General features: G+C 36.2%; 1 protein-coding gene across 5 annotated transcripts in view; it reads left to right on the forward strand.

Moving 5' to 3' along the window:
• Nucleotides 1-21732, forward strand: part of Qki (QKI, KH domain containing RNA binding) — a 122096-nt gene extending 100364 nt beyond the window's left edge. The window contains exons 5-8 of one of the 5 annotated variants that reach the window (XR_009381047.1): nucleotides 12492-12579; nucleotides 13941-14240; nucleotides 16169-17007; nucleotides 20687-21732. Coding sequence is in view for 4 of the 5 variants with exons in the window: in XM_059272852.1 (XP_059128835.1) it covers nucleotides 12492-12579; nucleotides 13941-14240; nucleotides 16933-17007; nucleotides 20687-20703 (480 nt within the window). In the remaining variant the exon portion in view is untranslated. The other 4 variants (XM_059272852.1, XM_059272849.1, XM_059272853.1 and 1 more) reach the window with 4 other exon arrangements.
• The last annotated feature ends 871 nt before the right edge of the window (nucleotides 21733-22603 follow it).

Here is a 22603-nt window from a genome sequence, read left to right on the forward strand (position 1 = left end):
GTTTTGATAATTGAAATTGAAATTTAATTTGAAAGTGGCTTTCAGATTATCCCATTCATTAATTTTGAAACCATATTAATCAATTGTAAAGGTGATTGTTTTTATTTTATTATGCCTTTGTGGAGACAAAACATTTAACCTTTATAAGTCAAATATGTAAACTTTTTAGTTATGCTTTCAAGCTGACATATTATTAGCTTCATTTTGATAAAGTGATGAACCTTTGTAGTGTATAATAGCCTGCTAGCAGATTTTCAAATTAGCTCAATTTTCAATATTAGTTCCTTACAAATTCTGTGAAATGGGTGACGATATTCTCTACTTTAAAAAAAAAAAAGGCTTTGATTGGCTACACTTAGCTTTTGTGGAATTACAACATGTGTATAAGATTAAAAGCAGCATTAAATGACTATCAAAACTAGTTCTCTTCATAAACATCTATTGAAAACCTTCTAGTTACCAGGCTAGAATTTAATAGTGTGATTTCCAACAAAGCTTCTTCTTTACTGATGCAGGTGAGAAAAGAGGAGGGGGAAGAGAGTAATTGAATTTCCTAATTCCTTGTTTGGTCACATGGTGTCCACTATAGAGAAATGTTACACTTTCATTGAGTCAGATCTCTTTGCACTCTGTTCCTTCTGGATAATCACAGCCATAATGATATCTCCAACTACTGCTTTGGCTAATCTGAAATTCCAGAACAAACTATTCATTGTCTGTATCTGGACACCATGAAGACATCTTAAATATAATATTTCTAAAATTTTTCCCTGTCTTTTACATATAGTGATTGCTCCTTTGTTTTCTCTATGAATGACAGTTTTGCCTGAAGTCATTCATCTTCATTCACAGATGACCCGCCCTAGTTCCCATCCTTCCCATCTCCTGCATCATCAAGTTTTAACTCTCCTTACACACACACACACACACACACACACACACACACACACACACACACTTCAGTGACTCAGTTCTACTCAGTACCAGTCCAAAGTTGCCTTGGTACTCTTACATTGCATTCCAGAAAGTCCTTGTCATCAATTTTTCTTAATTGCCATTTTTACTAATTTTCTTTTCCTTCATCTTCTCTTTCCCCATGAGTTCCCAAGAAAGCAGATTTGATTTGTTAAATTATATTCTTGAAAATATTGTTCCATAATCGTGTTTTTACCGTTTTTAAAGTTTCAAAGACTAATTGTGAAAAAATTGTCTGATGATCTACTTCATATAGATACAAAGCTAGGTGTGGCAGGGCATACTGGCAGGCAGATTTTTCGGAGTTAAAGGCCAGTCTTTGTTACAAAAGGAAAAGTCAAATCAATATTTAATATTAAATAAAGTTGTATGGCAACTATTAATAGGAAATAACCATTTACAGTAAAATCTAGATTGTAATAAAGCTATTCAATTTTCCTAGAATAAATCAATACATTTTTAAAACATAATATAAATTCTCCTAGATTTGGAATGAAAACACCTTTGTCTTTTAAGTTAAAAATATTTTTTAAGGCCCCGATTATGTTCTGCTAAATAGAATTGTGGTCACTCTAGCTGGACATGGGGATTTGCACTTACACCACCAGCACTGAAGAGGCAGAAGCAGGAGAGCTCAAGCTTGAGGCTGACCAGAGCTGCGTGGACCAGAGATTAATGATCATTTCCTTAGAACAGGTCATTCTGTGGTGTGTGTGTGTGTGTGTGTGTGTGTGTGTGTGTGTGTGTGTGTGTATAAAACTGTTTGAGAGAGGCTACTTCCCTTAGTGATTTCAAGTGCAACAGAGAATTCCATGGATCTTTGGTGTGCCTAGCCTTTTATTAGTTTCTATATGGACACTTACTTAACTTAAACATGCTTCTAGACCTTGAGGCCATGCCACTGTCATCTGTGGCTTACAGGTTGCATTGGCCCTTTTGCTGTATTAGTATTTGAATTCTTTGCTTCTTTGTACGTTTGTTTGGACACACAGCTTTATAGGTCAGAGGTCAACTTGCAGGAGTTGGTTGTCTCTCATGACCTTGTGGTTCCTAAGTATAGAATTTAGGTCATGCTTGGAGGGAAGCACCTTTATTCATTGAACCGTCTTACCAGTCCTCCTTGAGTTCCTGACATGCTTTTTAGTACTTACTACTAAGTTCATAGGTTCATTTGATGTCACATTAATTGATATGCTGCAGTTCTTTTTTTTTTTTTTTTTGAGACAGGGTTTCTCTGGGTAGCTTTGGAGCCTTTCCTGGAACTCACTCTGTATGTAGCCCAGGCTGGCCTCAAGACTCACAGAGATCCACCTGCTTCTGTCTCCCGAGTGCTGGGATTAAAAGTGTGTGCCACCACCGCCCGGACTGTTATGCCACAATTCTTAATGTTATAAAGTCTGAGAATACAAAGTAGACACAGCTACAGTGTGTAAAATTGTGAATCAAACACAAAATGACCTCATGGAATTTTCCTCTTTAGAGAATGGTGACCCTAGTGCTGCAGGCATTTGGTTCACAGCTGACATTGCTCAAGCTCCTGAGTTTGAGCTCTAGACTTGACCTGTGTTCTGGCAGCTAACTTCAATAGTTTCACCAATTTGTTTAATGTTTTTATCAAGATGGATTATTTACATTGCTATATAGTTTTCCATTTGAGAATTTGGGGGGAATAAACAAGCGTGGTGGTGTACACATTTAATCCCATTACTTGGGAAGCAGAGGTAGGGAGATTTCTATGAGTTTGAGGCCAGTTTGGAGATTGTGTGTCAACAACAACAACAAAAAGCTAAACCTGGTGCTGCTGGTGGTGATGATGATGTTAATGATAAGGGGACACTGGATTTCATAAAATGTTTTTCTTCCATAGAGAAATGTGTTGCTTTCATTCTAAATTTGTTTCATTCTTGACCGTGAATAAACTATAGCTTTTGTTGGCTACCTAAGCAAAGTAAATGCTTTATTAAGACAGTGCTATATTTTCTTCTTCTTCTTCTTCTTCTTCTTCTTCTTCTTCTTCTTCTTCTTCTTCTTCTTCTTCTTCTCCTCCTCCTCCTCCTCCTCCTCCTCCTCCTCCTCCTCCTCCTCCTCCTCCTCCTCATTTTACTGTAAAATAATGGAGTCAGTAGGAGAACTAATACTGGTGCTGTGTGCTTCACAAGTTATTAAGATGAAATGAAATAAGAAATGTTGAATTCTCTGTAAACTATAAACAGCTAAGGCACTTTGCATAAAGAAATGTTTAATTAGATGATTTTTCCTGACCAAGGAAAGTTTCAACAGTCTGGAACAAGAATTACAGTACAGAAAGACCAGTCTTCTCTGGCTCTACCTTGCAGTCAAGACACAAAAATGCGCTAGCCTCCCCACCCCCACACCCAAATCTTGTAATATTTTAAGTAACTTTACAGTTTCTGTTGAGCCTCATTCATAGCTGTTCTCACATGATGTGACCAGTGGGCTCAGTTTGGATACTCCTAATGCATGTAGCATTATTTACTTGTTGGTTTGGGTGTTTGGAATTTTCTGGTTAGATGAGTGTACTTCATACTTTCTACCATAACTTGCTGATGAGTAGTTACCACTAAGCCAGGTATTACATTTAAGTAGAATATGTTAGTTTAAAGGGGACTAGAAAAAGATAGGTGAAACTTCTTCTTAGCATATGTCTAATACTTTGACTTATGAATTTGTTAGTGCAACAGCAGCCTAACCTATATTGAACCGAGGACTTTCTGCAGAGATAAACAAGGTTCTATGACCCAATTGAAACAGTGACACTCTGCACGCACGCACGCAAGAGAGCTCTTCAGTAGTTGACTTGGCTCTTCTTCACTGTTGGGAATTCTCTGATGCTCCATTTATGACCTCCCTGCTTTGGGGTTAGATTTAGCATAGAAGCTGCATTACAGTAGATGATTGAGCATTTCTAGCAACTAAACCAGAAGACTTGGGAAGGAGCCATGTGGGAGGAAGAAGGAAGTAAAGCAGGACCCCTGGGTCTTACAGAAGCAATTGGGATGAATTTGTAATCTTTGTGGATGAGCTTAGCACATAGAGTTAACCCCTTTTTAAAAACCTATGTTCAAGTCAGTTAACTTTTTTGATGGACTTCTATCCACAAAAGCTTGGCAGGCAGATGAAGGTTTTAACTGTTACAGTTCTGGGTAGAATAAAAACCAGAGTAGAAAAGAAAGGAAATTGAAATCAAGTAAACTTCAAATAATCTAGAAGAAATAATGGACCATGGCTGACAAAGTGTACAAAAACTTTTGTCATAGAATGAGGTTGGTGATGTAATAAGAGAGGATGTTAACATGGTCACACATACCAACCTAGGAAATTTAGGTCCTGTGGAATGGTGCTGGAGAACCAGTTACCTTCTGTGTCAGACAAGAAAACATGAACTGTAGTAGGTATTATTTCAACAGAGAACTTACAAAGGAATTGGTTAAAGAGCTCTTGAGAAGTGGAGGAGAACGGAGACAGGGATAATGTAATATAGATTTGGAAGCAGCTATAACCCTAGGGCTAGAAGATGAAACATAAGAGTTTTACTATTCTTAGATCTTAGACTCTAAGAAAGTTCTATGCAGAGTCAGGAATGAAGCCACTGATGTGTTACTATTTAGCACCGGAAACTTAAAGGAGTGGCCATAGCAGAGCAAATGAAAGTGTTGTGATTAAAATTTCTTGTAACTTAAAAAAGAGACCATGAGTTTAAGACTAGGGAAGGATAAGGATTATATAATTATATTTTAATTAAGAATAAAAAATTTCTTATAAATGTGGTCTCTTTTTCTAAGCATTTATTTATTTATTCATCTTTTATTTCCAGTCTCTCTCCCTTTCACATTTCCAGACCTACCTCCCTTCCCCTTCTGTGTGTGTGTCTGTGTCTGTCTGTCTGTCTGTCTGTCTCTGTCTCTCTCTTTCTCACACACACACACACATGCACACATTCATATACACACAGTGGGTGGTATGGAGGAGAGTTATTTGGAAAATATTTACCAATTACAGAAAAGTAAAAATAGGGCATGACAGCATGTGGCTATGTATAACTAATGCTTCCTTAAATAAACAGCATAAGTTTCTGAAAGTAATATGATTGTCTGTGATAGGCATCAGAGGAGTCTGTACTATAGAAAAGTAGTACAATGTGAAGGCTGTTGAAAGATGATAGCTATGAGATACTTCTAAACAGGAGCCTGTTCACTTACTTAGTCTTTTCTAAGGGTCTTTGGACTTGATTTTGATTAAAGAAAGCGTTGGAAATGAGGCTGCAGGAGTCAGTTCTCCTACCATGTGGATCCTAGAATTGAGCTCAGGTTGTCAGGCCTGGCAGCAAGTATTCTTACCTTTTGAACCATCTTACTGGCCTTCAGCTCTGTTTTCATCAATTTCAATGTTAGTAAGTAAGCATGATTGTCTTGATAATGTGAAGTCTTTGATGAATTCAGAAGATAATTTCCACACAAGAGGTACTGTGGTAGTGCTGAATGTGGTAGTACCATTGTATTGATGTAATGGTTAAAGCCTAAGGGCTTTGGCTCAACCTACTCCGCTTAGGAGGTTGTTCTGTATTACGACCTTATAGAAAAGTAATTTATCTGAGTTTATTATAAAGCATGATGCTTAGATGATGAAGATTTTCTGTCTCATTCTATTAAAGTAAAACAGCACTTAAACTTTTGTACTTTACAATGTCAAAACCGTTTTAGTCTAATGGTATTTGACCTGTTTGTTACTTTGACATAGCTTGTTAAAGTATTGTAACACATGCATACATTTAAATATATATTTATATGTCTTACCATCCACAATTTCAAGAATCTAAGAAAATTGTGTTTGCAGCTGTTTATTCTACCATATATATATGTATGTATATATACATATATATATATAAAATCATTGAGAATTATTGTAAGAGACTTCAGACACCACTAGAGATACTATGTTATCTGTGGTATACTATCTTTTTGCAAATCTAAAAATCTCTATAATCTCAAGACTCCTCTGATGCTATGAGTTTTAAGTTTTATATTTTTGAACTTTCATATTTCAAAGGTAATTATACTGTTTATAGTGTCCTGATATTCTTTATATTTTTCCCATGGAATTAATCTGTCCTATGACTCAGCAATACCACTTCTAGATACTTAATCCAAAATAAGTCAAAATTGAGACTCACAACAATGCCTGTGTGAAACTTTTCAGAGTGGCTGTATTCATACTATGTCTTCCAACTAGAAGCAGGCAACAATCTATAGCAAGAGAATAGATAAAAAATGCTACTTGGCCGTTAAAACAGTCTACTGCTACAAACAACCTGGATGAGTATCATAAACACCTTACTGAGAAAACCTGAACACTGAAATTGCGTGTACCATTCTCTTAAATTCTAGAATTGAAAAACTGAACTCTATGGTATGAGAAAAGCCATATTAATGTTGGTGCTTAAATACAAGGAGAAGCTGGTGGAAATGCTGTCTTCATGTACATTCATCAAAACTGGCCAAGTGTGTCGCTTTAAATCTTGGGGTATCATTGCCTGTAAATTGTGCCTCAGGTTTTAAAGTGATTTTAAGGTAGGGTAAATAAAATTGAAGCATTAAGGAAATTGAAGATAATAGCATAAACAGTGTAAAATACGAATTTTGACCTCATACAGGTTCTTCGGAACAGTTGTGTTTCCCACCCCCCACCCCCAAGTAATTATTACACCTGACATAGATATGCTGACTTGATAAAATACCATCTAGGTGTATAACTTGAGGTCTCAGAGACAGTTGTGGTCTGTGAGAGAATTCTTAGAAGAACTAGTTGAGAGCAAGTTTTCTTATCTGAATTTACATTTGAAAAAGAGGTTTACGCAAGTAAATATGCTAAATTTCTGTTAAAATGGGACAATAAAGTTGAAACAACCACGTTTATGTGAAAATAATTCTCTAATGAACTTTATTGTCTTGTGTGGCAATAAAACCCAGTATAAAAAGTGTAACAAGTGGTAGGATATGAAAATAATAAAGCTTGTTCTGGAATGTGACAACTGGGTTTAGATTCTAGTTCTGCCATATAACTTTTGATGGGGGTCAGACACATTAATTAATTCAGCCTTCCACAGTGGTCATACCCTAAGTTATTGTTACATCATCATCATGTAGGTGGTTCTGCTGCTTATCCACTTTTGATGATCTCTGCTCAGTTTTTAGTATTCTGGGACCTACCAATGACTCGGCCGCGTGTATGTACATACACTGATGGAAATACATGTATTTCTTCTACCATCTTTCTCTTTGGCATTATCCCCACAGTTGATGGGAATCATAATAATAACAATAATAAACAGTCTAATTCAAACGTATTTGCAAGCACATGTTCTCTTTTCAGACCGTTTGGTCCTTTTTATGTTTTTGATGGAGGTAATTTGCTCCTCACTCGCTGATTTTTTTTTTTTTTTTTTTTTTTGTTTTTCGAGACAGGGTTTCTCTGTGTAGCTTTGCGCCTTTCCTGGGACTCACTTGGTAGCCCAGGCTGGCCTCGAACTCACAGAGATCCGCCTGGCTCTGCCTCCCGAGTGCTGGGATTAAAGGCGTGCGCCACCACCGCCCGGCACTCGCTGATATTTTCAAACTTGTACATCTTTTTCACTGTGGCTGAAAGTGGACCTGTTGCTGCTGCTGCTTCTTCTTTTTTTTTTTCTTTTTTAAGGTTTTCATATTTCATTATTACATAGTTTGAATTTGAAACAACTGTTGATAAATTTTGTTTTGTGGTATTTTTTTTTTTCTTCAAGACAAGGTTTTTCTGTGTAGCTTTGCGCCTTTCCTGGAACTCACTCTGTAGCCCAGGCTGGCTTCGAACTCACAGATCCACCTGACTTTGCCTCCTGAGTGCTGGGATTAAAGGTGTGCCCCACCACTGCCTGACAGTATTAATACTTTTAATGAGCAGATTTAGGAACTTTGATCATAATAGATTTCTACTTCTTCCCTCCCAATAATAGCTCACGTATTTTATGTTTGACCAAATAAGTCATTTATTTTATTGATCTTTACACAAATTGATGAGGATCAAGGAATACTAATCCAACAAATATGCAAGTATCTTCTTCCTGTACTGCAAAGGTAACTTTTTAAAAAGTTGTCAGTGGCACATCAAATGTTATTTTCATAATGGTTTCACTTATATATTTCTTTAATTCTGTGTGATTTACTAAATACCCACTCAGCAATTTTATTTTCTACAAATTACAGTATATCAGTCCCTGTTGTAAAGAGCTTATCATTTCAGTTGTAATAGAAATAGAATACTGAGAAACTTGAATATGTCTTAGTAATACCCCTCCCATGTTTCAGCTGGACTTATACTAAAGTGGGGAGATACTGAGTGCCAAAATATTTAAAGGACAAACTTCTAGTCCTATTTTTTTTAACCACTTGTGTTTTGCTTTTGCTAGTTAAAATTTGTGATGTAGAACTCAGACATTTGAGCTTTGTCAGTAAAATTAGGTTTCTCATACCAGTCATTTAATAATTAAATTTTAGCCAGGAATGCCTTTAAAGGTGGCATGCCTTTAACCCGGCACCCAGCACTTGGGAGGAAGGCAGGATGAGCTCTGTGAGTTCTAGGACAACCAGGACTGTGTAGTGATTCCCTGTCTCAAAACAAACAAAAAGTAATTCAAAACAAACAAAAATTAATTCCAACATAATTTTGGGATCAGTACATGGGGATTAGGTAGCAATAAATAACAAAATCAAGACTATTCTAATGGCTCTTAATTTGGGAGTGGTGACATTCAACAATCTGTAATTAAAGACTGAAATCATAGAAGGTAGGGGTGGCTCCTGGAGACAGTGGTATTTTAGTTGGAGTTGTATGAATTAGTAGATCTTGGAAAGGGGAGCATACAGTGTAGCTAGAGTTTTTCTCTCCAGGTCCCGCCAAGCCCCAGCAGTCCCGTAGCCCACTTATAAAATAAACACACAGACGCTTACATCACTTACACTGTTTTGCCATTAGCTCAGGCCTACCATTGTCTAGCTCTTACACTTAAACTCAGCCCATTTCTGTTAATCTATGTCACCACGTGTTCCATGGCTCTGTTGCCTTTACATGCTGCTCCCTGGGTGGCAGGCTGACGTCTCCTGACTCAGCCTTCCTGTTCCCAGAAATCTCTTCTCTGCTTGTCCTGCCTATACTTCCTGCCTGGCTACTGGCCTATCAGCGTTTTATTTATACAGAGTGATATCCACAGCACTTCCCTTTTTCTTTTTTTTCAGCAAGGAAGGTTTTAACTTTTACATAGTAAAATTACATAAAACAATTATCAAGCAAGAATCACAGTTACACTATCTAGTCTATTTGTATTTGGCAAAATTAAAGAAGATATCCTATCTATCTTGTATTTGTGAGTCTAAGGTTTCATATCTAACTTATTCTTATCATAACTAAGGAAAATTATAACTATCTAGTCTTCAACTACATCAAAGACCTCAGAAGGATATAATATTACCTGAGAAACAGGAGACAGACGCAAGCAACTTTCAGGAATCTTGCAAGAGTAGATAGAGCTGGCAGCCTGAACAGTCATCCAAAGTTCTTTTGTAAAGTTGGGGCGTCTGTCTTCAACCCACAGGCCTAGAGTCTCCCAGTCATTTTTCTCTGTGTCCTGTAGAATGTCTGGCAGTTTCCTCTGTGAAGCAGGAACCTGAAGGACCATTTTGCCAAGCAAAGTTCAGTGGTCACCTTTCTATGGGTCCTGCATGCCCAGTCGATCAAGCAGTCCAGGCAAGAACAGTTTCTTGCCCAAATGGCTACTTTTGCCAAGAAGATAAACTCCATATAGAGTGTCTTTGATGCCCATCCTCCTCTCTGAAGTAAATTCGGTGCTGCCAGGAGCAGACATGTCTCACTGTCCAGAAAGTCTATAAATTTTTAAACCATTTTAAATGCCATATTCTGTAGGTCTTTGAAGTGTTTGAAGATTACCTGTCTATCTGAAATATATCTAGGTATACCTAGAAGACTTAACTAACATGGCTATGAGTATGGTTATCATAGATGACTAATTATTAATCTATTTCTTAATTACCCATTACAATTTTAAATGAGCTGTACAAACATAATACCTTAAACAAGAGTAGAAATATACAAACAGTTTAACAAAATTAACTTTAAATTTGTATCAATAAACGAAAATCTATACCAATGTAAAACATTTCAAACAAGTTGTTGCTCTTTAAAAGTAGGTTCATTAATCTACCCTTTCATCCTGTCATAGCTATATCATATCCCCTTTTCTTCTTTAGAAAGAGATTGCATTTATAATCAACCTGATTTAAATAAAAATACTGGTTTTTCTCTGTCCCACACCAGAGGGCTCTTCTGATATGGGGCAAAAGAATCTCAACTTTTTTAAGCAATATGTTTGGGTTTAGAGAAGGAGTGAGCCAATTCCATCTCCAAAGCCAGCTTGGTATATTTGGGAATTTGGGCATAGCTTCTCTTACTACTTCCTACTGGAGGGGGACGCTGTATCTTATGGGGACACAAAGAAAATTTTAGGATTATGGAGTAGTCCTGAGGGTGTATGGTCTGAGCTAGTTGCCTTGAAACTGTTCTGGATGTTGGATCATCTGGGCCTTGGTGTCATTGGAGACCTTTCAGAGGGTCTTGGCTGGTCAAACCTGATGTATCTTAATCTGGAACAAATCCATAGCCTCTTGCTTTCTGTGGAAACAAAAGCAGACCCTCCTTTCCAAAGCAACATATCTTTACATCCAAATTTTGAAGTCAAGGTACCTTTAAAATATACATAATGGCTTAACTCAACAGTTTTTACAATCAAATGTCTTTCTGCAGTTAAGAATATCAAAGACAATATATTCCAGATTCTCTGTGTGATATCCATCTTTACGTGGCTTATTTTTATATTAATTTTACTGTCTCTTTAAAGACTTTATTTTTTTAAAACTATGTATTTCTTTATATAACTGTATATATCACTTTTTCTCTTTCAAGCCTACGTATATTTTACACACATTGTAAACTATTATATCTGAATCTGTCTTGTTGTGAACCTATTACTTTAAACTACAGCATTCTAAGACTGAAATGGCGCTGTGGCTGCTGGCTCCATCCACCTCCACTTCCCAACATGGCGGTGGTACATTTACCGCCAGCTCTGGGAGCCATCAACTCTTAGAAACAGTGGGTCTATGCTTTTATCGAAGCAGCATGTAGCCCAGAAACCCCCCCCCCCTTTTTTTTTTCTTCTTTTAACTAGCAAAAACTATATCCAACACATAGCATAGTGCACAGCTTGGAGACACCTCTGTGTAACATAGCATAGGTCAAGCCTTTATGCACACCGTGAACCCGCCATAGAGTAGCTCAAACCCGCAGGCTGCCGATACCTTGAGCGAGACAACTAGGAAGCTATTTTTCGCTCCATTTTAGAATCTTTTTTCTCAGGTTTTATGTGGAAATTTGCCAACTCGTTGGGTGTCATTTGTAGCTGAGTTTTCTCCAGTCCTGCCTGGCCCACAGTCAGGACAAATCTCTCTCACCCGCCAGTCCTGCAACTGCTCAGACCCAACCGAGTAAACACACAGAGACTTATTGGTTACAAACTATACGGCCACAACAGGCTCCTTGTTATCTAGTTCTTATATATTAAATTAACCCATATCTATTAGTCTATAAGTTGCCACGTGGCTCGTGGCTTATCGGTACATTACATCTCGCTTTTCACGGCACTGGTTGGCAGTGTCTCTCTCACTCAGCCTTCCACTTCCCAGAATTCTCCTCTCTGCTTGTCCCACCTATACTTCCTGCCTGGCTACCGACCAATCAGCATTTTTTTTATACAGAGCGATATCCCCAGCAATGCGGGAACACATAAAGAGCATTTGCAAGTAGGCAAATGGGAATAAACACTAAGACATTAACAGACTTACTCTGGTCTATTGCTCTATAAAATCTCTGTGAAAGAGCAAGATCACCTTGAGGTGGTAGTTTGAGGAAGGTTTATTACAATCTTTGTTCAGATAGTAAGAAATCACTGTAGACATGAGAATATTACGAAACATTGAGGTAGAAGCTATGTTTGGGGAAGTTTATCTGGCCTTTGCATCTAGATCCGGTGTTTAGATTGTGGATGTATTGAATGACAGGCACCACTAGCAGCCAAATTCAGTCGTTTGGGTAGTTTAACAGTAATGACTTACCAAGAGTAGCAGTGGTTAATGGAAGAGGGGGTGAAACCATGGTAAATGGTATAGCCATCCTGGTTTCTGTCTGTGTAGTCTCATGAGCCTTAGTGCCCTTTTCACTTGTAAATACATCCTGTGTAGGTTCATGATGATCCTAAAGATAGAGGGCCAAATATAGAATTGATAACACTTGCTAGGTACATTGAGGGTAACCAAGAATAGCGGTATGTGTAGTGTTTTGGTTTTTATATATGTATACAGTCTCAAATCCTTTTTTCTCTTGTTTCTCCTGTGTAGGCCGAAGGAGAAGACAGCCTGAAGAAGATGCAGCTGATGGAGCTTGCAATTCTGAATGGCACCTATAGAGATGCCAACATTAAATCACGTAAGGAGCCTGGGGCAGGATTACAGCTGTTTTGTCTGCAAGCCTGTTTCCTTTTGGTACCACAGCATAAAACCAGTTGAAGTAATAATAAAATAGCATTTACAGTGTGACAAAGAGCCCCATTTTTTTTTTTAATGCTTCTGTAAACAGTGTCCTGCTCAATTTTATTTTATGCTAACATACCAAGTTTGGGTTTGTAAATTTACTTTTCTGGGGTGTGTGGAAGTAGTTCAAGAAATGTACTATCTTGTTAACTATCCAATTAAGACTTTAAACTTGTTACGTTATTACTTAAACTTGTTACGTTATTACATTATGCAAGAGACAAAATCTTGAAAGTTTTTTAAAAAGATCTTATTTCAAGTGTCTAAATGGAGTGGCCCTGCTGTTGAAGTCTTTCCTTTCCTTGCTTGCATGTTTGCACTCGTGTTGTAGTCTGGTTTTTTTTTGTTGGTTTTTTGTTGGTTTGTTTTTGCTATTGAAGTTCCTATGTGAGTTCACAGAGATCAGTATGTGAGAACTGTTTTCAGCTCGTGTTCTCCTTACCTACCATGGGTTGTGGCATAATTTTATAAGCTATCTGAGAGAATAGTGTTTTATAAAATTTATGGTTTGAGACAGCATAAAGTTTATTTGTCATTTATGCGAACACGTCATATTTAGAGCAGTGATGTTTTTTTTTCTTTCCTTTTTAAGACATTGAAGTTTAAAGTTATAGTCAAAATTCCCAAAGTTAGACAACCCAGTGAGTTTAGCAATAGTTGCTTTATCAATGGTTGCCTTTAATTTACTCTTAATAGTCATGAATTTAGCGATAGGAGGACTGCTTTCTGCTTCTTTTTCTTGTGCAGTAATTCCTGACCTGCTGGCAACACACTTAGTGCTTCCTTAGCTGACTTAATCAGGGAGTTTTCCTTAGACTTCAAGAGACCTTAGAGCCAATGTTGTGCTTTGGAAATAAACCGTATCTGTTTCTGTGGACTCCAGTTACGGGCTTTACATTGCATCTTTTAATTTGAGATTTTTTTTGGCTTTGCATGCCCTTATAGTCTCACAAAATGTGTTAATAGTGGCTATATCATCAAAGATATGAACAGTATAACATTTTAATGGTGTTGTTCATTTTTTTACAGTGGGTTTTTAATTTTTGCATTATTTTTAATCATGTTGGTAAAGGGGAAGCTGATTGCATTTGATTGGTGTGCTTTGGCATTTTTGTGTGATCAGTGCATGTTCTAATGATTTCCTTTTATTTTTCTTCTTTCCTGCTTTTTCCTTTCTTTTTCCTACTTCGCTCTCATTTCCCCATGTTGTATACTGCTATCCCTATACTTCTTTCTAAATTTCTTTGCTTACTGTAGCAGCCCTTGCCTTTTCTCTTGCAGCAACTGCCCAGGCTGCTCCAAGGATCATCACTGGGCCTGCGCCTGTCCTCCCACCAGCTGCTCTGCGTACACCTACGCCAGCTGGTCCTACCATAATGCCTTTGATCAGACAAATACAGACCGCTGTCATGCCAAACGGAACTCCTCACCCAACTGCTGCAATAGTCCCTCCGGGGCCTGAAGCTGGGTTAATCTACACACCCTATGAATACCCCTACACGTTGGCACCAGCTACATCAATCCTTGAGTACCCTATTGAACCCAGTGGTGTGTTAGGTAAGTATGAGTTCAGTACTAGATGGTTAATTCATTCCTAAATTGTGGTGCCCCAGACTTTGAAATAATGTTCATCTAATTTAGAGAGGCAATGTAAGTTTTGATAGGAAAGGTTGAAAACTAAATATATTTTTATTTTAGTTCTTCACAAGAGTTTTCCTATTAAGTTAGCCATACCTTGATTTATTTTGAATTTGCTTTAGTATCTCAGAATCACTGTAGATATCCTTGCCATGTACATTCTCAAACAGACAATGCTTTTATTACTTAGGTGACTGAAGTTGTTGAGTTTTAGGCCATTCTTGCCACTTTGTCCTGATGGCCTCATCAGCTCTACCTCGCAAAATTGGTTTTGTCTCACAAGTTTACTTGCTAGCTCAATTTTAAAGTTCTATCATATTGAGATTTTTATTACATTTCTGTTATTTGTGTATGTATGTAAATATTTTTGATCACTTAAAGGATGCAGTTAATAGTTGCAGTTTTAAGGGTTTTCAGCTTTGTCTTTTGAAGTCCTGGTTAACATGACCAATATTTTATAATTTCCATAGTCACTATGAACTAGATGACCACACATCAACTTAACAAATTCTGTCTTGTTAGAGGCAAAAATTAAAGTCATATAAACTCAGGGGTTTACATAATCAAAAGCAATATTCTTGAAAAAGACATTATTGATGCCTTTTTTTTATAGAGTGGATTGAAATGCCAGTCATGCCTGATATTTCAGCCCATTGACTTGCTGGATGAAGGACTAGAATACAGCAGCTGTTATAACACGACCAGTCAATGTGGAAAAAAACAAAAACAAAAACAAACTGTTTCTGTGCAACCCCACTGTTTTACCAGTCAGAATTTTGAAACTTTTTTCCTGAATTGTGTATGACCTTTGGTGCTGCGTGCTTGCTATTGACTTTTTAGGACTTTGATCTTTTAAAGGGCTCCCCTCAGCTTAATATTAATTGGAATATCTTTAATGAACTTGGACACAAAGATTTAAACTTGAAAATTCATTGTTCATTTAAAGAAAGCCACAATGCTTTGTATGTTATCTGTGTGTGTGCATGCACATAGGTGCCTTTTGTTTTACAAATATATTTTATTGTAATGTTTTCTGTCTGAATCATTGTATAAAATAAGTCAGAATTATACCACAGAAATGTTAGTGAGAGGCTGTGTTCTGTTGCACATTTCTTGAAGCATTTTTTTAAAATAACATGTAACCTGTAACCTTTTTTAAGTTTTCCTTTCCATTAATACTCTGTCCTGTGGCCTTGTGCATGCTCCTTCCCCAGAACTCCTCTCTGCTGCACTCACAGCATCTGTTCCTGAGGAGTTATGACTCTTGGCTTTCTGCAAGTCTGGGGCTCCTGACTCTTAGTACAAGAGCTCTCTAGTTTTGCCAGATAGAATTCTATTTCTGTGCAATCTGCATATCTAAAATGAAAAACAGATTCTCAACCAGTTTACTGCTTAGAGACAGCAAGAGGCACTGCTGTAAAATTTCTCATTGTAAGTTTGGTTTGGTTGGGACATTTATAATTATGAACACTTGAATATTAAATAAACCAGCAAAAGTAAGAGCAAAATATGCAGATGCCCAATTAGCATTTTCAAAGTTCTTAATAATAAGTACTAAGTGAGAAAAATACTCATGATTATTGTTATTTCTTGCTTTACCACCTAAGCAGTAAAACTATGATATTGGCCCTCTGGAGAACTGAGGAAATTACTTTAAATTCCCAATTTACAGTAAATTTGCACACAGATAACATGCATGCTTATGTATCAAGTCTCACATTATTTTAAACTAAGCAGTGCCCTTCAAAACAGATGCAGACATGTGTGTTGGTGGTAGTGAGGAGATTGGTGTTAGCATCAAATCTTCATTGATGACTAATGTTTAATTCCCTTCCTTTTATCTTTAGGTATGGCTTTCCCAACGAAAGGCTAAGAATTCAAGAACGGTCTTAACCGAACCCTCATCAGATCTGAATTTAACCAATGCTTAGTCTCAGCAGCCTCCGGGGAAAAGCTTAGCCTAGCAGTCAGTGACTTACTTGCACTTTTGCACATAGATATAAAGTAAAATGATGTTATTAATTTGGATTAGTCTGTAATACTGCAAAGCAATGGTAATTTATAAAAGGAGTGTATAGTAGTATACTGACTGCTAAGTGTACTGTACTGTTTGCTTTACTAATCACCTAATTCATTGCAGTTCATACTTATTGACTCAAAAGTTTAAAACCACAATCTGTAGGCTTTAAGAGTTGCTTTTTAAACCTTTTTTAAGTGATAAACTCTGAAAGTTAAGGTTAGCAAATACTTGTCAGTATTAAATGTGGCATTATTTAAGTAGTCCTGCTGCAAGAAAGGCACTTCAGTGAATATGTGACTAGTAAAGCTCAGCTACGTCTGGTTCTAATAGAGCTCATGAGACACTGTGACTTGGGGACTGTAAATGAAGGGATGAAGTAGGTGGAAGGCCAACCTGTTTGAAATGAATGCAATATTGATAGATGCATATATACATGGCATACTACAGTTAATTTTAAAACTACTGTGCCTTAACGTGTTTCTTAAGCTTTTGTAGTAAGTGAACATTTGAGATCCATTTTGATAAACCTGCTGTCGATGTTTCCCTTATGTATGTTTTCTAACTTTGTCTTGGTAATTGCAATTTAACTAGGTGCGGTGGCTACTAAAGTTCGAAGGCACGATATGCGTGTCCATCCTTACCAAAGGATTGTGACCGCAGACCGAGGTTAGTTTAGTTCTGCAGTTCTTGTTTATAAGCAATGCGCTGGGTGTCCATCAAGTTTGCAACACCACACCTGATGGAAAGATGTAACTGTTTACCTGCACACCATTCTTTTCCTTCCCTAATTAATTTAATAATTGATTGATTGAAGGTTGGTTTTGTGGTTTTGTTTATGATTTTTTTTTGTTTTGGTTTGGGTTTTTTACCCCTCCCCTTTATATTTTAATTTATTAAGTCTTCTATTACATATCCTAAGATTTATTCCAGTTAAAACATAAATTAGTCAATTTGAGGAGCTATTAAATTTTTATATTACCTTCGCAATTTTTAGTATTAATTATTGCTAAAATTTACCCTTTAATTGTTCTGAATATTTGGGTTGGTACTACAGAATGAATTGAACAGATTATGTTTTCATGAAAGAAGTAAAGGAATTTGCTTCTGTGTCATTTTAGAGAAAACTAAAGATTTAATTTCCATTTTTCTATATAGTAAAACATTGAGCCACTGTGTAAATATGAGGGTATACATGTCAAGTACTTAGCTAAAATTAACAGTCAGGACTGTGAAATAATTTTCATGTAGGTGGATACTTTTTATGAATTAGAAAATGAGTTCCCTCTTGTTCTATTTTCTTGCCAAAATGGATTCTTTGATTTTTGTCATTTGCTGCTAAAATATAGTACCTGAAGGTAAACTATCCTGAAGTTCTGTGGTATGTGAGATCCAGCTGTTTGGATATCCTTTTTGACTAACCTGTGACTGGAAAACAAGTCTTCCATTTTTCTCACTTTCATATTTGAAACTTGTGCTCTATATATGCCCTTGGACCCATTTTAAAGTTATTTATGCTTATTTGAGGAATGGTAGTTTCGGTTTTTTGACATTGAATTGTTTTTTACTTTTTTTGTGTGGTGGTTTTGTTTTTGTTTTTAATTGCAAGATTGGAATCCCAAGCATAGTAGAAAAGGACCTAGCTCACTTGACATGGTTACCCTGAATACCCATCATAAATATTGGACACACTTGTTTTGTGTATTAGAAATAAAATGCCTTTCCAAAGACATTTATGGTATTTATATAATATCATATATACTGAAAACTTTGGCTAATGTATACATTTTTCTGTAGTGGTTATTCATTAAACAAAATAAATCCTTACCTGTGGGAACATCTATAATAATAATACTCCATGCAATTGTTGCAAGTGTGAATGTATCAACCATTCTATCAGAATCACCGAGAGATAGGAAGTTAGATGGGGGAAGGTCACTTTAGTTGTGGGCAGTCTTACAAGCAATTGAAGCTGTATCATAATGCTAAAGTCTAAAATAATTCTCTTACAAAGTGTTTTGATTTTGAAGTAATTTTTCTTCTTAGGTTTTCTTTCCCTGTGTTCCTCTTAGGAGATTTTCTATAATTTTGTTAACACAATAATCCTTTCTCACTTTGTACTCCAGAGCCTTCAGGTAGTTGAAAATATTAGACCAAGATCTTACTATGTTTGGAAAATGACAACACATTCCATACATGGCTCATCTGTAGCTGTGTTTATTTTGATTAGTTATATTTGTATTTGAAATGCAATGTCAGCAAACCGAAATGCCCTCTCCCTCTCCCTCCCTTCCTCTTTTCTTTTTCTAGAAACATCGCTTATGCTTACTATCACCACATGTACTCATTGGGTCTAAGGGAGATGACCGAAGTCCTTGACTTACATTATTTTATGATACTACTGTTTTCTCTATTTTTTTTATTTAAAAATAATCTTTTAAAGATTATTATTAGCATTCATTTGATGCAAGGACACAGCCCAAGGACACACAACCATGTAACTATGTGTGAGCATTTAAAGTGGTTGCTTACTGAGAACAAATCCACCTCCATGCTTATTTCAAAATCGTCTTGAAACTTAAAGACCAACTGACTTGTAACCAATGATGAATGATTTTGCACAGTTGACATACCCATGTGCACTGTAGGAGGCTAGGACATGGCAGAGGGTGAGTCTAGATGGACTGGATATGATGATTTCTTTGTTAAATATTCTACACTCAAACATAATCAGAAATTATCCAAGTCATGATCTGATCAAAACCATTGCTTACACAAATTAAATTTTGGAGAGCAGCATTTTTATTTTTAAATTTTAAATAAAATTCCACTTCCTTTTAAGAAATTCAGGGAAGATTTGATTATATTGAAGATAACAGTATTTTTGTAGTATTTATAAACTGTCCTAATTGATAAACTATAGAAAACATTTTGTCATACAAAGGTGAATAAGTCTATTATAGAGAACATTTAAACCCTGTGAACATTGCCCCACTAGGTTTGATTATGAAGTGGCATCAAATCTAAGTTTGCACTGAGCATCTTTTCATTCACGTCTCTCCTGCCTTTGTTACAAGGGCAACAGGACAGAATTCTTCTGTCCAACCTCAGAATATAGTAGAAATAATGAAGCTGTTGAATGAGTCTTACAAATCATACTACTGTTAAGTGGACCAAGTTTGGTGAAGTGGAAGGTGACAGGTTGATTAAGAAGGAGCTACTCAAGGACATTTGGAGGGATAACTTTTCCACTTGAGAACTACTTTATGTTTTACTGTAATTTTTTTTAATTTTTTTGTTCTTTTTTTTGTTACTTTGCAAAAGAAAATAGTATTTACAGGTGGCTTCTTTTAAAATATAAAAATATAAAGCAGGAATGTATATGAAATGTCAGATTTTATTGTATTTGCAGAGTATTAGCTTTGAAATTGAATAAAGAAAGCTGTTTGTAGTTTTAAAATGCCTTATTGGTATCAGTTAGAAATTTCTTCTATTTTTTATGTACTTAGAGTTCTTTGAGGTATAGAGTTTTAAATGGCAGGATTTTACAGTGTTTACATGCAAGTGCATTTTATAAGTGTTCTATATGTGTAAATTAGTATTTTCAACTGGAAAGTGTTGGCTGGTGCAAAAGGCCTGGCCTTTTTCTGGTTCCCATGATGTTGCCTACACTGCTAGACTACAGTATTGCTTTGTATCATGAGGCCAAGAAATTCCATGTTGTTTGTAAATAGAATAATTGAAAAAGCAATAAACATTTATTGGACAAAAGAAACCTTGTTTGGCCCAGAGTTTATGTTGAACCAAATTGTTCATAGTAATTTAAATTTCTTTAGATTCATTTCTGTTAATCATCAGTTATTAATAATCACATCCATCATTAATAGTTGCTTTATTGCTTGCATCTGAGAGAATACTAATGCTTAATAGCAGTCAGATACTCATAACTGCACTGACTGTTCAAAGTTCTTTATACCAAACCTATTCATCATTGTTTTCCAGTTTCCTTCATTGACTGCTACTAACTATTAGTTGTTAGCTGTATTTTATTTCTATTTTTTCTGTTAACAAGTTGGGTTTTTTTCAAATTATTTTTGTGGGAGTGGGCTCTTCTTCATTTGTTCAAATCATGATATGAAATTGTCATGATTTTTATTGTATTCTGTAGATGGTGTCAATCAGTTTGTCAGAATTCAACATGCTTTTTTTTATTAGTTGTGATTAGTTTTTCATGTTGTCATTAAGCCGTCACTAGCTGAAACTAATCTCTTCTCTATCTTTTCTTTTCTTTTTTTTGTTTTTTGTTTTTGTTTTTTGTTTTTTGTTTTTTTTGTTTCTAACCACCCAGCCGCCACCGGCAACTAACCTATGACCTTCTGACCTCTGAACTCTTCACCCAATGATGACCTGACCATGCCTGCCTGCTGATCAGTTAACTGGTAATCGCCTTTGCTTGCCTGTCGTCAGTGCAGCGAGCTGAGGCACTTGTCCGTTCGTCTTACCATCTAACCAAACAAAAGACAAAGAAATTGTCCTCCAACTCAGCTTCCCCCCCACCCCCTCTGTTTGGGTGAAAGTGGTTCTAGAACCTGCACTGAATAGTAGTAAAGCAATAAGGCCCGATTCATCCCACAGCACTGATCATCTTTCAATGCCCCACCCCAAGCGAACGGTAAGAAGGCCTCTCTTAAGAAGGGGAGACAGATGGCCCTAACTACTCAGTGACAGAGGCAGTTACTGTGAGAGACTTGTAGGAATCTTTTTCTTCTCCTAGCGAAGTCACAGCTCTCTCTGAATGTACTGTGTGACAATGCATCATGCATGAACCTTCGGTCAGGGATGTCATTGGTGAAGTGACTTCACAAGTATTCAAAATTTGACATGCTCTTTGTTTAGTCACTACAGTGCCCTCAAAGGGCAGAAATCGCAGCCTTTTATATTGCCTGCCAAAATTTGAAGTATTAGAACAAAGTGTGCCATGAGAGAAAAACTTAACAAGGAGTTTTGAAAAGTAATGCAAAGAACAAAACTGCAACACTATTTTTAAAAAGTTGAGTATCTGAGTTAAAATTTCCAAATCTTTATTTTACACCACCTTAAAAATTATACGAGAACAAGGTACATGCATTATGTGTCACATTACTGGGCAAACTGTTCAAATATTTTTTTTAAACCTCCCTGTATAGAAAATATCATTAAGGATGTAAAAGCCATGCTTGCCTATTTGCTGTATACATGTAATGAAATTGTAGATAAAGTGTAGTGCATTGAAACAAATGAACAAAAAGTAGATACTTTTACTATACAAGGGTGCTGGTGCAGAAAAAATATATATATTTTTGGAAATGTAGCATTTTATACTTTCAAGTGTTATAAAAAAAAAAAGAAAAAGAACAAAGAAACCCTTTATTTCATTAAATGATTTTTTCTGGTGGTTGTCAAGAAACAAAAGACCAAAAGAGCCTTTTTGTCTTTGTTTTTTATTTTTTAAGTATTGGAATAAGTCTAAAGAAAAAGAAAGTGCCTTATTTTCCTTCATGGTCATTTAGTCAAGTGTCCTGCAAGATCAGCTCCTCCCTCAGAGTAAAAGTTAGTGCATGTCCTCCATCGCCCAGTATGTGAAAGGAGATATGAGGGGAAACAGATGAGTTGATGGTCTAAATTATATGATTTGTGTCTCGTTATCTTGATGCCAATTTGCCAAATCTGATACTGTGAAAAAAAATGTGATAGCTTTTCTAATGTTTGACTAGTAAATTTTAAAACGTCATTCTTTTACAAATCATAATTGAGTACTTTTGGTTATTACCGTCTTCAGTGTTAGTTAGCCCAGAGGATTCTGAGGTTAGAAAAAATTATGTGAGATCTGAACATCAGTTTACAGACAAAATTAAATTAGAGCTTTATTTTATTTAGAGAAGAGGGATATATTGAATTTTTTTCTTAGTAATTGGAGATAATTGTAATGCATAACAAACTTTTTCACAAAAACAAATCTTTGAAATTTTTTATGGTAGAAAAAGTGTTAAATAACCCCAATTTGATCAGACTTTATGTCATACCAGATACCTTGTGTAGTCCATCTCTGCTGGCTTCAGTAACTGCTCTTTTTGCCCCATTTTTTAACTTTAAAGGAATGTGGAAAGCTAGCGTCACAGTGCATATAAACGCTCAGCTACATTCCTTTTCATCTTAAGTTTCTCATAAAGTTCAAACAGCTTTGTAGTTGAAACAGTTTGTGTGCAAAGCCTGCATCTAAATACTT

This window comes from Peromyscus eremicus, chromosome 8b (assembly GCF_949786415.1).
Source record: "Peromyscus eremicus chromosome 8b, PerEre_H2_v1, whole genome shotgun sequence".
NCBI classification, from domain to species: Eukaryota; Metazoa; Chordata; class Mammalia; order Rodentia; family Cricetidae; genus Peromyscus; species Peromyscus eremicus.